The 14,350-nt window shown below is 41.5% G+C and overlaps 1 protein-coding gene across 1 annotated transcript in view; it reads left to right on the top strand.

The window, feature by feature from the left end:
* The window catches only part of LOC121607835 (A disintegrin and metalloproteinase with thrombospondin motifs 7), a 69,116-nt gene that overhangs the window by 12,096 nt on the left and 42,670 nt on the right, over nt 1–14,350 (top strand). The window contains exons 3-8 of the mRNA XM_041938837.1: nt 3,036–3,219; nt 4,902–5,101; nt 9,326–9,409; nt 10,652–10,776; nt 12,635–12,784; nt 13,973–14,116. Of these exons, the coding sequence (XP_041794771.1) occupies nt 3,036–3,219; nt 4,902–5,101; nt 9,326–9,409; nt 10,652–10,776; nt 12,635–12,784; nt 13,973–14,116 (887 nt within the window). The remainder of the gene's footprint in view (nt 1–3,035; nt 3,220–4,901; nt 5,102–9,325; nt 9,410–10,651; nt 10,777–12,634; nt 12,785–13,972; nt 14,117–14,350) is intronic.

The following is a 14,350-nucleotide window of genomic DNA, read 5'->3' as shown; positions in this document are numbered from 1 at the left end:
ATGCACAAAGGAAATGGAATAGAAAGACTGGAGATGTTGCCGCTTTGAGCTGCTCTGCTGCATTATTACACAGAGGCTCAGTCCTCATGGGTCGGACCACGCCCGTCTCCTTCATGTTGATCTCAGCTGCACTCCTGTGATGTTTCACGACGGCGTCTTGCACAGTCGTGCCGCCGTCGTGTCCACAGGCAGACAGAGATTCATGTTCTTCTTCTGACACGTCCTTCATTAAGGTTTAGCCGTGCTGTGCGTTCCATGTGTCAAACGAGGGAGCGTCAGTACTAGCGTGGCCTAAAGGTTGACCAGGTGAGGATGGTTGGACATATTAAATGAATGTGGCACAGACTCACTTCTCTCATGTCATCCATCCTTCCTTAGCGCCGCACACAGCGATTTTGCATCGCGGCTGGTGTGATGCCGGTGAGCGCTGATGTTCACACAGTCATGGGGTCATTTTCTAAGACCCCAAATGAAAACTATTAAAAACATCAAATGATGGGAAAACATATGCTCGAGATGTCACAAGGGGATTGGAAGTCAACTTTGTAAAAAGAATTTGACTGGAAGGTCAAAACAAGATTCTTTAGGACACCCTTAAAAACTTTTGTCTCCAAAACCAATACCAGCAATAAATGCTGGAGGAACTGTGGTATGGTTGGTGACCACACTCATATATTTTGGGTCTGCCCAAAAATACAGACATTTTGGAAAAACATCAAAGAAGAACTGAAGAAGATTTTGAAAATGGACTTCCCCCTGGACCCACTTATATTTTTATTGGATGTATTTCCTTACCACCTTTTCACTATCAAACAATGTTACATAATGCATGTTTTGTTGATGATTGCAAGAAAAATGATTACTATCAATTGGATGAAAGCAAGCCCTCCCATGATTTCACAATGGCTACAAAAAGTAAGGCATGTCTCCATGATGGAGTCTACGACTGCTCAGTTACAGTTAAAAATGCCTACTTTTTTACGGTGATGGGCACCAGTCATTGACTATCTTGGTTAGGACACCTATACCAATATTTTTGTTTTTTGTCATTTATTTTATTTTTATTTTTTTGTACCATTTTTGTATTGAAATAACTAATTGTGTGCTCTTCTTGTATTGTTATTTTTATATGACAAATGAAGCCAAATCTCAAGATGAATTTTGTTTTCATGATGTTAATTGCCTGTTTTTTTGCATTGAGGCAATAAAGTTCAAAAAAAAAAAAAAAAAAAACATCAAATGAAATGGTTTGAGTCTGAACAATGTCAGTGTCCAGCCTGGTTTACATTTAAAGGCTCCATGGTTCAGCTGCACACTGTACGTCCGCAGAGGTCTGTCCTTCAACACACAGCCTGTCACGCGACGTGCAGCAGCTGACAACGAATGGTTGACGCCGCTCTTGCTTTGTGGCTGTTTCTGTACGAGATGGGAGTAAAACCCGTCTGCTTGACTTTCTCCATGTGGTACTGTTCATATTCTGTAGCCGTGGCCCTCCTGTCTGAGCCTCAGTGGGGCCCTGTGGCTCTGTGACAGCTGAGGGAGGTAATGGGAGCAGAAGGTGGACATGAATTAAATATAGGGCAAGGATAGTCTACAGAAAAAGGAGAGGGCTACTGGAATTTGGTTTTGGCCCTGGGCCAACATGGTTTCGAGTGCAGTAACTTATGTTACATCTGATCTTTCCTGTGTCTCAGTAGCGCCCTGGCTGTCTACAGCAAACTGAAAACTTCAGGCTGTTTCAACTATTTCTCTGGAAACTCACTGGGTTTTATTTTTTTGCTGAGGACAAGCAGAGCTGCACCGTGTTTGTTATTTACAAGCAGCTTCTGTAGACAAAATACATCTAAGACTATATATTGCATCAAAAATGTAAAGATGGAAAAATGTGTGCTTTTTATATTTTTTGTATTGAAATTATATATTTTACATTAATAAATGCTTCTCCAAGGACCACAGATTACGAACAGCAGGAGGCTAAGGCAGCTACAGAACAGTAAAGACCGCTGCCTGTCTTACTAACGTGTGATTAGCAATTAGTGATTACTAGATTAGCCTGCACTGCTATAATTAGAAAGAGTGTAAATCTACTTCACCAAAAACAGCCAAATATGGCCAAATACAACGTCCTACCTTCATACAAGCCGGAGCTTCACTACCCCCCACTAACAGGAACTCAACACAACCTGCAGCTGCTTCACAGTACAAAACACTTGAAGCACTGTGAGGCACCTGCAGGATGTGATGAGTTTGTATAACAGCGTGATCACATTAAACACTGTTAATATGAAACTCGTCAGCCAAAACCCAAAAATATGAGAGAAGCAGCAAATTCTCACATTTAACCCCTTGACGCCTGAATTTATTTAGAATTATATTAAAAAATTAATTCTTGTGTTTTTTGCTTTCAAATTGATGCTAAACTAAGAGGAGTTTGTTAATTTTTCTGTAGCACGTACAATAGATATACATTTAGGTATGATGCAAATTAGCAACAACAGGCGTTAATGCTTAAATGCATTAAGAATACTTTTTTTTCCCAAATTCATTAATGTGCATCCTCATTTATTTCATAAAAACAGCCACAAAATTGGCTTACAACCATTACATTGTAACAACAACACTTTGACCGGTCCGACGAGAAACCGGTGCTTGCAAAAGGTTTCCAGGTGTGTGTTGAATATGCACAAACCGGCATCAGAGGAATGCATGCGCGATTCGGCTGCAATGTGGATTAAAGCGGTATGATGTGAATTCCCAACAATCGGCATTAAGGGGTTAAGAATCTGGAGCCACTAAACGTTTGGTATGATTTTTAACAACCTATTAAGAATAGTTTAGTGGTTCATTATTTAGTGGTTGCTTCATTCAGCTATTTAATTAATCAGCTGTTTGTTGCAGCTTTACAGTAAAAGATATGTGACACCTAATGCACATCTATGGCGGCAGAAGATCAAATGCTCAAAGTACATTATTTTGCTTCAAAGTGCTTTTGAAATAGTTGGCGATAACTGACTGGCCACCCTTCTTTTCTTCAGACAGGACTGTTCAAGCTGTACGACGAAGAGTTTTTTATCCAACCCCTGGAGAAGACGAGCGATGAGACGTCAGCGCCGCAAGCTCACGCCATCTACAAACGCCACGTGTCCCCTCCCGCCTGGAGTCCGGTCGTACAGCCCGTCTCAGAGAAACAAGCTCTCAACGGCACCTGTGGAGTTAAGGGTAAATCACTGCTCACACACACACACACACACACACACATCACATGTAAAGCGGCACTTGAAAATCATGACTTAAAACTTCTTGTTATCAGTTCTTTGAAACTGTGTAATAAGATGCAGTCAGATAGCACGTGCGGATCATTCAGCATAAGTAGCCAACATCATGCCAAGTCTTATCCACTAATTACACATAAGACACTGAGCGCAGACTGGGGAGGATGACTGGTCAAATATTTTGTCTCTCTCATGAGCCTGTCTGCAGCTAATAATCTGCAGAGGTCGGAAGAATAAAAACTTTGAGGTGAAGAAGCTCATAAATTAGCTGCTTAAAATTCTGAGGGTGTTTAATTGACCCTGAAAGAAAATTGAACATCCTAGAAAGATCAAAAAAGATGGGCTTTGAGCTTGTGAATAAATTATCAGGAATTTGCACATAAAAAAAAAAAAAAGCTCTTCCTGACATCAGTGCAGTGGTGTGCCAGGACCAATCAGGCTCAGCCATGTGTGGGCTGCTGAGGAGAATGAAATGGATTTGATGCAGTAACACGTTTCAAACAAGTTGGGACAGGAGCAACTAAAGACTGGGAAAGTTGTGGAACGCTCTAAAAACACCTGTTTGGATCATTCCCCAGGTAAACAGGTTGATTGGTAACAGGTGATTGTATCATGATTGGGTATGAAAGGGGCATCCTGGAAAGGCTCAGTCGCTCACAAGCGAGGATGGAGGGAGGTTCACCACTTTGTGAACACATGATTGGATAAAGGAGATTAATACATGGACTCAGGAACAAAAAGAAATGGACAATCAACACTGTCTAGAAGAAAAACAGACAGTGTGCCCCAAATTGTATTTATTTTACAGGTTAGGGGTGGCCGAGCAGAAGAGTGCGTCATATAGATAAAATCACACATATGTAATTGTATATGGGAAGGTCAGTTCTATAAGATCTATGAGATAAACTGCAGTAAATGAGCAAATGGGACAAAAATACCCTGAAAAAATTTATCCAATTTCACCCTGAGATCAATTAAATATTTCTGGATCGGAAGTCTTATCATTTAATTAGGGAATATTGTACTGAAATCCATTATTGCCCACAGTGGTTGGTAAAATTGCTTGGACCGGCCTGATATAACCAGTCTCCCCCTCTTTCACAGCAAAGCACTTTACCCAATAACATGAAATCATCATTGTCGTTGTTAATAGAAAAGAATAACAGACAATTAAGAATGTATGGCATCAATTAGCGCATTCACCAGCAGGTAGACGGGGGCCATTAAAGCTACAGACGGGCGTTCGTGTTTTGATGTTTAGGTGAAAATGCAGATTATTCCATGAGGCAGTGACGAAGGCTGTCATTTCTGAGTGTGTTATTCCCTCAAAAAACAACACCGGTGATCCATTGTGTTACTCAAAGTGGGTAAACATCGAGGTTGCCTACCTTATCACTTAAATTCATTCCTATTTATCATTTGTTATTCAAGCACCTACTGTATCAGCCTGATATTTGATAAGGAGAGGAAGAAGAGGCTCCGTGCGGGTTGAGGCCTCGAGCCAAGAAAAACGGGTGTATACACTGGAGAGAGTGTGAAAAGTGAAAAGTCATCCCTCGTGTGCTTTGCTTGACACACTCTGCCTCGGTAAGAAAGTTTTAAACGTCTATTTCCATCTCCCGTCTCCAGATTCCCATCAAAGTTTTGCAGACATGGAGAGACAGCGGGAGCGATGGGAGCACCGCCAGCAGAGGAGACGGAGGAGGATTCATCAGCGCTCAGTCAGCAAAGAAAAGTGGGTGGAAACGCTGGTGGTGGCTGACCCGAAGATGGTGGAGTATCATGGGAGCAAAGCTGTGGAGAGCTACATCCTGGCTGTCATGAACATTGTAAGCATTTGACATTTACCGTAGCGTGAACAGAACATCTGAATCCACCGTGTTTGAACCACAGTTCAAACCATTTGTTGGATATTTTGACGCTTTGGAAGAAGAAAAAAAAACACTTTCTTGCTGAGTTGAATGAGAAGACTGATACAGCTCTCATGTCTGAATGCTACATATGAATGCTGAGCTTAGCTTAGCTTAGCATAAAGCCTGAGAGCAGGAGGAAGCAGCTACAGGAAGCCTGGCTCTGTCCACAGTTAAAGAAAAATGCCTCTAAAACTTCTGCACACAGACCAAAATGCAAAAACAAATGTTTCTCCTTGTTCTCCGTCTTTATGCTAAGCTAAGCTAACTCCTGGTTGTATCTTCATATTCAGCATGGTATCGACCTTCTGGTGTGGAATTCCGTTAAAGTTGCACCCCTGTAGTTTAGCGGATGAACAAAAGGCCTGTCTCTGTACGGTGGCCAAGAGAGCTCAATGCAAGTCACCAGCAAATGACGAAAACATCTTCATCACTTTGTCAATACGTATATAAAAAACTGCAAATAAATAAAACACAAGCCAAATTAGAAATGCATAAACACAGTGGAAATGAGATCAAATGCAACAGTTTTTGGGTGAACGCTAAAAACTGACGCACATGTCTGAATGCATGATTTGCTAAAGTGTGATAAAAATTAGCAAATGATGTTGCTTTTCATGTGATGAAACCTGAGCCGGCTCCAGTCACTGAAATTCATCGTGGATCGACTCTACGCTTCACTGATCATTCATGTTCAGCGTTCTCACTGTTGTCCATCTTATATAAAAATAATCCTGCAATAACCTGTAAAAATCTGCTATTAGAAGAGAAGCAGTATGTTTGAGCATCATCCCACATGTTTTGAAGGTTTCTGCTGCTTGAGACCAGATTCTATCTCACTTCTTCCATCCTGGCGTAAGGTAACACACGGATGAATTCAGCTTTTCTCCTCGATCTTTTCCCCCCTCGCCGTTCACAATTAATGTTCCCTCTACCTCCGAGTGAGGGGTTAAGTAAACTGACTCCCTGTCTGTTATTGACTAGCACATAAGAGCTTTTATTCCCAAAATACACTGATGGCTGCTCTGACCGCAGCTACTGAAAGTGCTACCAGAGGACAGAAAATCAGGAAAGGGAATTCACTGACAGAGAAGCCCGCGGATTAACCGACTTAACAGACAATAATACACAGAGGAAGCGGCCATTATTCCCCACATCCTCTCATGGTTCTTTTTTGGAGTCCTCTCCACTCCGGCTTTGAACTTTAAGGCCCCAAACGATTCAGTTTCGTGAAAACAATCTTGCACAGCATCACGGGAAACAACCTCTTACCCGTGTCCAAACAATAAGTAATGGCATCATCTTCCTCAGCCGCCAGCTGCTCCATTGTCTCATCACAGACGCTGTCTTGAAGTCTTCAGCCTCACGAGAGGTTCATGTTTTTACATTCTGCCGCACTGTTTGAACCCAGTGGTTTGATTCACGGCCAGGGAAGTGGAGTGGAGTGGAAGCTTTCTTTTACACGATGATCTTATGGCTAATTATTGTATTTTCTTTGGAATAGTTATTATAACTACATGTCAGCAGCAGACAAACAGATACATAAAGAAATACAGATACACACAGACAGAAAGAAAGATGCAGCAGAGATCTAAAAAGCGCCACTTACCCTGTAAATGAACAGCATGTGTGGGCATGAGAGGAAACTAAAATCAGCAGCACATTGTTGCGGGGAAAAAAACAAAATCTTTAAATAGCTGCAGCTTTATTTTTACTCGTTGAAGTTGAAACAGACAGACTGAGTGTCTACTGTTGCCGATAAGCTTTTAAAAACTGTTGCAAAGTTGGTTCAGCAGCAAGATGTGCGCCGCAAACATCTGAGAATGAGCCCGTGAGAGGCCGCAAACAGCGTTTCCGTGAATTCGGTCCTTTGTGTGTGTCGAAGCCGCTCAGCCTCGGTTACACAAGTCGTACAGAAGCTTTAGTGTGTCCACGTTTGGGCCGACAGCGGGGAAAATGAAACCCGTGTTACACGAGTGTTGCTTCTAAAACTCTAGTAACTGAACTGTCATCAGACTCGAGTGGTTATTTATCGGTGCAGTTATTCTTAGCGCAGAATCAGGTTCCCTCTCTCTGGCTCTTTGGCATCGATCTGCTGCAGCTACGGTGTGTTTGAGTTCATCAAGCTGTCGCTGATGAAGTCTTACAGCCTGTGTTGAAATGTCGATGGAGAGCTGGAGCCTCATGACCTGTGAAGCACCTGCAATGAATGAAGGGATTGCGTGAATTATAGTGTAGAATGGTGCTATTTAAAATAAATCTAGTGTTTTGCACACTCGTTGCCGGAGATGAGCCTGTCACATTGGAAAGTGTCTGACTCCGGCCCCTCAGTGACATCAGACAGGTGTGCAGGGTGGAGATTCAGATGGCGTCCAACAAGCTGACATGCGTTTTTTTTTTTTTTGAGGATCACTGACGCCTTTACGGTCTTCCCTTTTCAAGCATCTTTATGTTTGTAGTAGATGCATTTATGGTCATTTATCTGTGCAGTTTTTTGTTCCAGCTTCATCTATGTCTTTAATTTCAGCTTCCCTTTTCTTGACTTTGTTAAACACATCAGTTTTAGTCAAAGGTTTGTGTTTTCTCTGTCCATAAGATAGATAGATAGATACTTTATTCATCTCCAAAGAGAACTTTGCATAAAGCCTAAACTGTCAACAGCTGAAAAAAACAATTTCTGCCTTGTTTTTAGGAATAAAATGTTATATAAATTAGGCTGTGAATGATGTCAACAAAGCAAAACCTTTTAGAGCACACATGCGAATGAAAGCGTAACGGTGCCAGTGCTGCAGAAGTGGAGTACAAGAACAAACTCATCCATTATTTTAAAATTTCCTACATTTTTAGACAGACTGCACGATAGATATCACCGTTAAACTTCCCTGTTTGATTATTACATGAAGACAGTTATTTTGTAGTTTGATGTTTAAATATGCAAATGAGACGTTATCTGTTAAGTATGTGCTGATTTGCATAAATGTTCAGAAAATCAGAACTAAAATAAACAATTATATTTGTATTTTTGTCTCCCCGTTCATCTGAAAGGCGACATGTTATGGAAGCAAAATAGCCACAAAATTGACAATGATGCAGTTCCTCAAATGACCACTTGAGGCCGGCTCCCCATAGACCTCCATATTAAGAAGCCCAACTTCACAGCAGAAATTATATTAAGGCTTAAAGTTATGCATAATTCTGGGCATGGCTGCTTTAAGCCGCTTGGTTTCAGCAACCAGGCTTTAGCTCCACCGGCGCTCCACCTCCTCTGCCAAGATGGCGACAGCCAGCGTCGCTGTCACTGAGCTTCGCGGTGCCTCTTCAGAAACCCGTGGGTGACGTTGTGGAGACTTCCACCATGTTTCATACAGTCTTTGCTCCGGAGTCAAAGCCAATTATGTTTTTTCTAGGGTGACCGACATTCACGTGACAGAAATACAGTGTTTCATGTTATTATCTGTGGCAGTGGGTGATGAAGCTCACAGGCTCACAAGCTTTTCCCAGAGAATTTAATGAGACCTTTATTATAACAGATCAACAGTGCAGGTCCGGTGTTGCACCGTGTGGAAGCCTCTGCTGAGCCAGTTTCAGCTCACAGATCTTTTCACCTCTGACCTTTGTTTCACGGTTCTCGCTTCTCGTTTCGCCGTGCGCTGACCTTGATCCTTTGCTGCTCTCTGGTAATCGACCCCATAGTGCTTCCTGTCCGTCCTGTCCTTTATAAAGCAAAAAAGAAATATCCAAACAGAGAAGACGACACTCTGAAAGAAGAGATGAGAGAGAAGGAGAAAAGAAGAGTTTCTGTAAAGGAAACTGTTTCATTCTTTGTTTCTGTTCACATTTATGCATGCTGTTCGGCCTTGAAATGGAAATAAGTCCCAAAGTTAGACGGTGGAGCGATGGCGCTGACTTATCACTTACATTCACGTTCTTCTTTGTAGATGTATTTTTTGATCTGCGGCAGCGGTGGTTTCTCTTGCATCTCTGTCGTGGTTACACCATGTTAAAGTGCTGGTTATGTGGGGGGACGCTATATTTTGAAATACCAACATTTTCCCATTAGGATTATTTTTATCCACCCAGTGTCATCGTAGGTCGTAATCATGTGACGTCCAAACATCTAATGGATTTTTTTTCTTTTTCCAGGTGGCTGGTCTGTTCCGAGATGCCAGCATTGGAAACGCCATCAACATTGTGGTCGTTCGACTCATCCTACTGGAGCAGGATGAGGTAAAAACGTGTTTATGTTGATGAAATGTGTTTAGTTGGAGAACCTGTCCGGTAACTTTATATTAAAGTACACACATCCACCATTAACTAGTTTCTAATTTGCATGCATATTGGCTCTTTGTCAGTCTTTATAAAGCACTTATGAATGCCTTATTCTGGGTTTAGGGCATTAGGGGTCATGCAAAATGATAAATATATATTAAACATTATTCTTTTACACTAATATATATTATATATGTACGGTATTGCTGTGTAGCCCTTTATGATACCTGATCCACGAGCGGCTTATCCATTAGCGGAAATGGCAGTTCATTTATTTTGTGACACATACATGGTGAACTGAAACTATGCATTTGAAGAGTGACACCAACTTGTTTTAATCCAGTATTTCAGTATTTCATTATCAGTTTTTGTCACTTTCGATATTTAATAATCTAAACACAAGATAGGATAAGCAAAATCCAGTGAATTGTGTTCCCCACAGGGGTTAATTGGTGTCATTTTAGGGTTAATGGTGCTAATTAACACATCGTAAATACATTTATGCTTTGTACATAAAACAATTGCGAATGTGGAACTTCTTCTGAAAGTAAAACAAACCTGAATGTCACCATATTAGTGTGACAGGCAGGTATTTTAAGGCTGACAACCTTCACACATAGAGCTGCTGTTAATCCCATTCATAATGACTCAGATTCAGACTCAGGTTATTGCAGTTCAAGATCATTTCTGCTTCTGTGTTGTTGGCAGCAGTCAACACAGATTATTATTTATAAGTTATAAGAGGTGAACAGAGCAAGTCAGCTAAAACTAATATAAGTGTAACAAATGAGTAAACTGAGAATGTGACAAATCAGGATGAGGAAGGATAAGCTCATGTGCATGACTGGCTATTCTGGTGACCATGCGTACAAGCTGAAAAGCATATACAAAGAAATATGTCCTGGAACATGTCCAGCTGACAGGGCTGATGTGAGAGGGGCAGCGTGGCCAAAGGTTGACGCATGCAGCACAGTGACAAAGTGATTACCTCACTTTCGTCTGAATGACTGTTATTAGGACCCTCTAAAAGGCTGCGCCGAATGCAGCGAGCAGAGATGCCACAGTTTCGCCAATCCTAGAGCAGTCATCTTCTCTTCCCATCAAATACAACCTGTATTTTTCTTCAGTGACGTGCGTTAGCTGCTAATTTCGACTTGTTCCTTCTCTTCCCTCCGTCTCGATGTGGCGTGTGGAGAACAGGATGACTTAAAGATTACACACCACGCCGACAACAGCTTGAACAGCTTCTGCAAGTGGCAAAAGAAACTCAACATGAAAGGAGATGAACACCCGCTGCACCATGACGTGTCAGTTCTGCTCACCAGGTAAACAACAGCTCACCGTGTATTGATTAAGACTTCCAGGAGAGAAAGCTCACTTCGTTTTTATTGACTGACCCATTTGGATGGTTGCAGATGGACTAATCAACACTGCACTCACCTGTATCACAAATGTTCTTCGTGCTTTGAGATCTGACCGTCGAACACTATCCAGCAAGTTATTGCCCAGAATGCAAACCTTTCAGTGAAAATCTCCTGTTATTGCTGAAGTTGGAGCATATTTATGAAGTGAAAGGAAATATCTGATGGTCCAGTTGTGACTATTTTCACTTCCGAAGCTCCACGACCCCAAACTCAAACTGTGCAACCAGGAAGTGGACACAAACCTGGTTTAAGTCGGTTTAACATAATGGAGCAGATCTTTACAGTAATACTGAAACTTTATATGCACTCATGAATGAATTTGTTTGTTCTTTTATGTCTGTTTTTGTTTAGTTTAGCGTTTATTGAGGTAAACCCCCCTGAGGCTAACACATTATTCCCATTATTTGCATGAGAGAAAGTGGCTTCATTTTGTGAGTGAATGAGGAACAAACACATTTACAGGACGAGGTTGTTGGTACAGCAGAAACCTAAATCTTGGACTGAATGGAGATATTTTTGATGCTTTGGCTCTGTAAATGAGGGTTCGTGTGTTCACATCAAGTCAAACTGAAGTTATACAACTTCTTACCTGCAGGAAGACATCTTCTCTGTTTCACAAGAATAGAGTGGAGGTGGAAAAATGTTCCTTTCAGAGTGTTGTATGTCTCCATCACTTCACTGTTGTCCTTGATAGTCATCAGCCACAGATAGTATCTTCTACACGATGTCCGTACAGGAGGCAGTGCACCTGCAGTTGTAGTGCAGTTGGAAACAGGTTCACTCAAAGTGCAGCAGTGCAAAGTGAGTTGTTGGTATTTGTGACAATAGACAAGGCAAATTCAACACTTGGAGCAAACGCAAAGCAATGACAGAATAATGCTCAGAATATAAATGAACTATTTAATCACACAATCTCCAACGAGCGGATTAATTTAAATCGACATTAAAAAATAAATATTGCATTTGTTTGCAAATCTGCAATCTGGTCCTGACGGTATCTGTTATCCACCGCTGCTCTATGCCGTGTGAAAAGCTTTTCCTTCAGCTCATTAAATCTCTGCAGCCTTCTGAAGTCAGCAGGACAGATATGCTGATAAACCCGCAACCTCTGATTAGAGATGTGCTGCAGCAGAGCGCAGTGCCGTTCTGCACGTTTGCCCATTGTATTTACCTACATTATAGGCTGCTGCAGCACGCACGCATACATATACCTGTACATATACATGCATATTTATAAAATGCATATATGAAAGTACAATTCATTAAAATATGTCTTTAAGGTATAAGACAGCACATATGAAATGATAATTTTTTTATGTTTGTGAAAGATATGCTGGTATAACATTTACTGTACATATATGAAATTTTTCCCAGCGTCAGCAGGGTTGCTGCTCTGCAAGTTAATTACATTGCAAATGGAGTGTGACAGTTTGTTTTCCTAAAGCCTGAAAGTATGGACTCTATGCATTTTCAGAACTTTACTTCTCTGGAGCATGCAGTCGGTGGTTTGATTTAAATACAGAATACAGGAATTTAATACATGTATAAAAAGCGAACAATGGCTGAATGATCAGTGAGACAGTTTGTGGCAGATGTGATGTTTTTTGAAGCAGACCCCTTTTTCCTTTCCCGCCGCCTATTCTTTCACCTCCCACCGCTTTTATCTGTTCTTCATCACCTCATAATTCAGATGTGTAATTCCTTGTTGCCCTCCGTGTCAGCCGACATCTGACCGGCTCTCTTCCGTCACTTGTCACAGGAAGGACATCTGTGCAGCCATCAACATGCCTTGTGAGACTCTGGGTCTGTCGCACGTGGCGGGGATGTGTCAGCCGCATCGCAGTTGCAGCATCAATGAGGACACGGGCCTCCCATTGGCCTTCACTGTGGCTCATGAGCTGGGACACAAGTAAGGGATCACAACACACACACACACACACACACACGACTGTATAGCATTCTGAATTATGTTCACAAATAATCAGCAGAAAAAAAAAGCACTTGAACTTGAACACTTGAGTTTTCTGTCGTTATTTCAACATCACCATTGAACTCAGATTAATTAACCTAAATGCAGTTGACTGTCTCACACAGCACATACGAGGTTTACAATCCGTGCGTCTTTCAGGCTGACTTCAACGTCGCCAGCAGACTTCATCAACTTAACAAAGCTAGCTGATTACCCCGACACTCGGTTGCACATTATTTTATCATATTTCAGCTTCTTAATTACCTCTTTTGAAATGCGTGAGGATCTATTTTTCCTCAAGTGACCTCACAATAAACGTGGCAATAAAAGGAAATAAATGGCGATTAAACAAAGAAAACCACACAAGCTTTCTCAGAAAGAAACAAGCATGATGTTGACGCTTCATGAAAAGTTGACCAAGAGATCATTAAAGGTACATGAACATAATCTTAATGTCACGTTAACCTTCTTCGTGCTCAAATCCACCAGAGAGCGTATAGCGCTTTTTTTTCCAATAAAAAAATTAAAATCACACTTTCTGTGCAAACCCCCTTTTTTAAAAAAAATCACCAGAAAGACACATTTAAGAACTGAATTTATCAGTTGAAACTCTAATTTCTTCAAGTTTCTCTCTTTAAAAGTTAAATAAAGATGACAAAGAAGAGGAATTGTGGGTTTTTCATGTTCACTTATTTTCCACCGGCCATTAGTAGAAATGCTTCCACAAAGTCGGCTGCTGCATTCTCGCTGCCGTCGTTCTTGTTGCTGAGCTTCCTGCCTTGAAAAGACACGAGCATCCATTAAGCCGCCGCAGCCTTTTTAAGAGGCAGAGATGAGTCAGAACAAACGCAACATGCAGTTAACAGATGTACAAAAATGTCAAGGACAGCTTGTTTTACCTTTGTTTCCTTAATCACTGCTGCGCACACGTTGCTTTGTTGCACTGATTTTGTGGCTGCACCCACAGAAAAATGGCTGAAATGTTTAATGTTTAAGCATTTACCAGTGCAGCCACAGGCAGACACATGTATTTTTTGTTGCAAATTGTTGCTTTGCCTTGATGTATGCTTCCATTTTGTGCCCACTCACTTTAATTTGACTTGTGTGGGATGTGCTTTTATGTCACAGCTTTGGGATTCAGCATGATGGCAACGGTAATGACTGTGAACCCATTGGGAAACGACCTTTCGTCATGTCTCCACAGCTCCTGTACGGCACCTCCCTGCCCAGGTGGTCACGCTGCAGTCGCCAGTATATCACCCGCTTCCTCGAGTGAGTGCCAGAAATGACGTGTGACTGAGTGTGTGTGTGTTTTAAAGTCGGGGTGCTGTGAACAACAGTGAACATACTGTACCGTACCTCTGCTGCACTGCTGTGTTGCTCCTCTGCAGTGTTTTTGCCTACATTGATCTTTGTTGGACAGATGACAACACTTATTTTGTCCAAACTGGCCATTCAAAGAGCAGCAGATACAGTTTTTAATTCTTATGTTTTGGTGCAATGATA

The sequence above is a fragment of the Chelmon rostratus genome, chromosome 1 (genome assembly GCF_017976325.1).
Source record: "Chelmon rostratus isolate fCheRos1 chromosome 1, fCheRos1.pri, whole genome shotgun sequence".
In the NCBI taxonomy this organism is placed as follows: Eukaryota; Metazoa; Chordata; class Actinopteri; order Chaetodontiformes; family Chaetodontidae; genus Chelmon; species Chelmon rostratus.
This window is presented reverse-complemented; position numbering and strand designations above follow the sequence as displayed.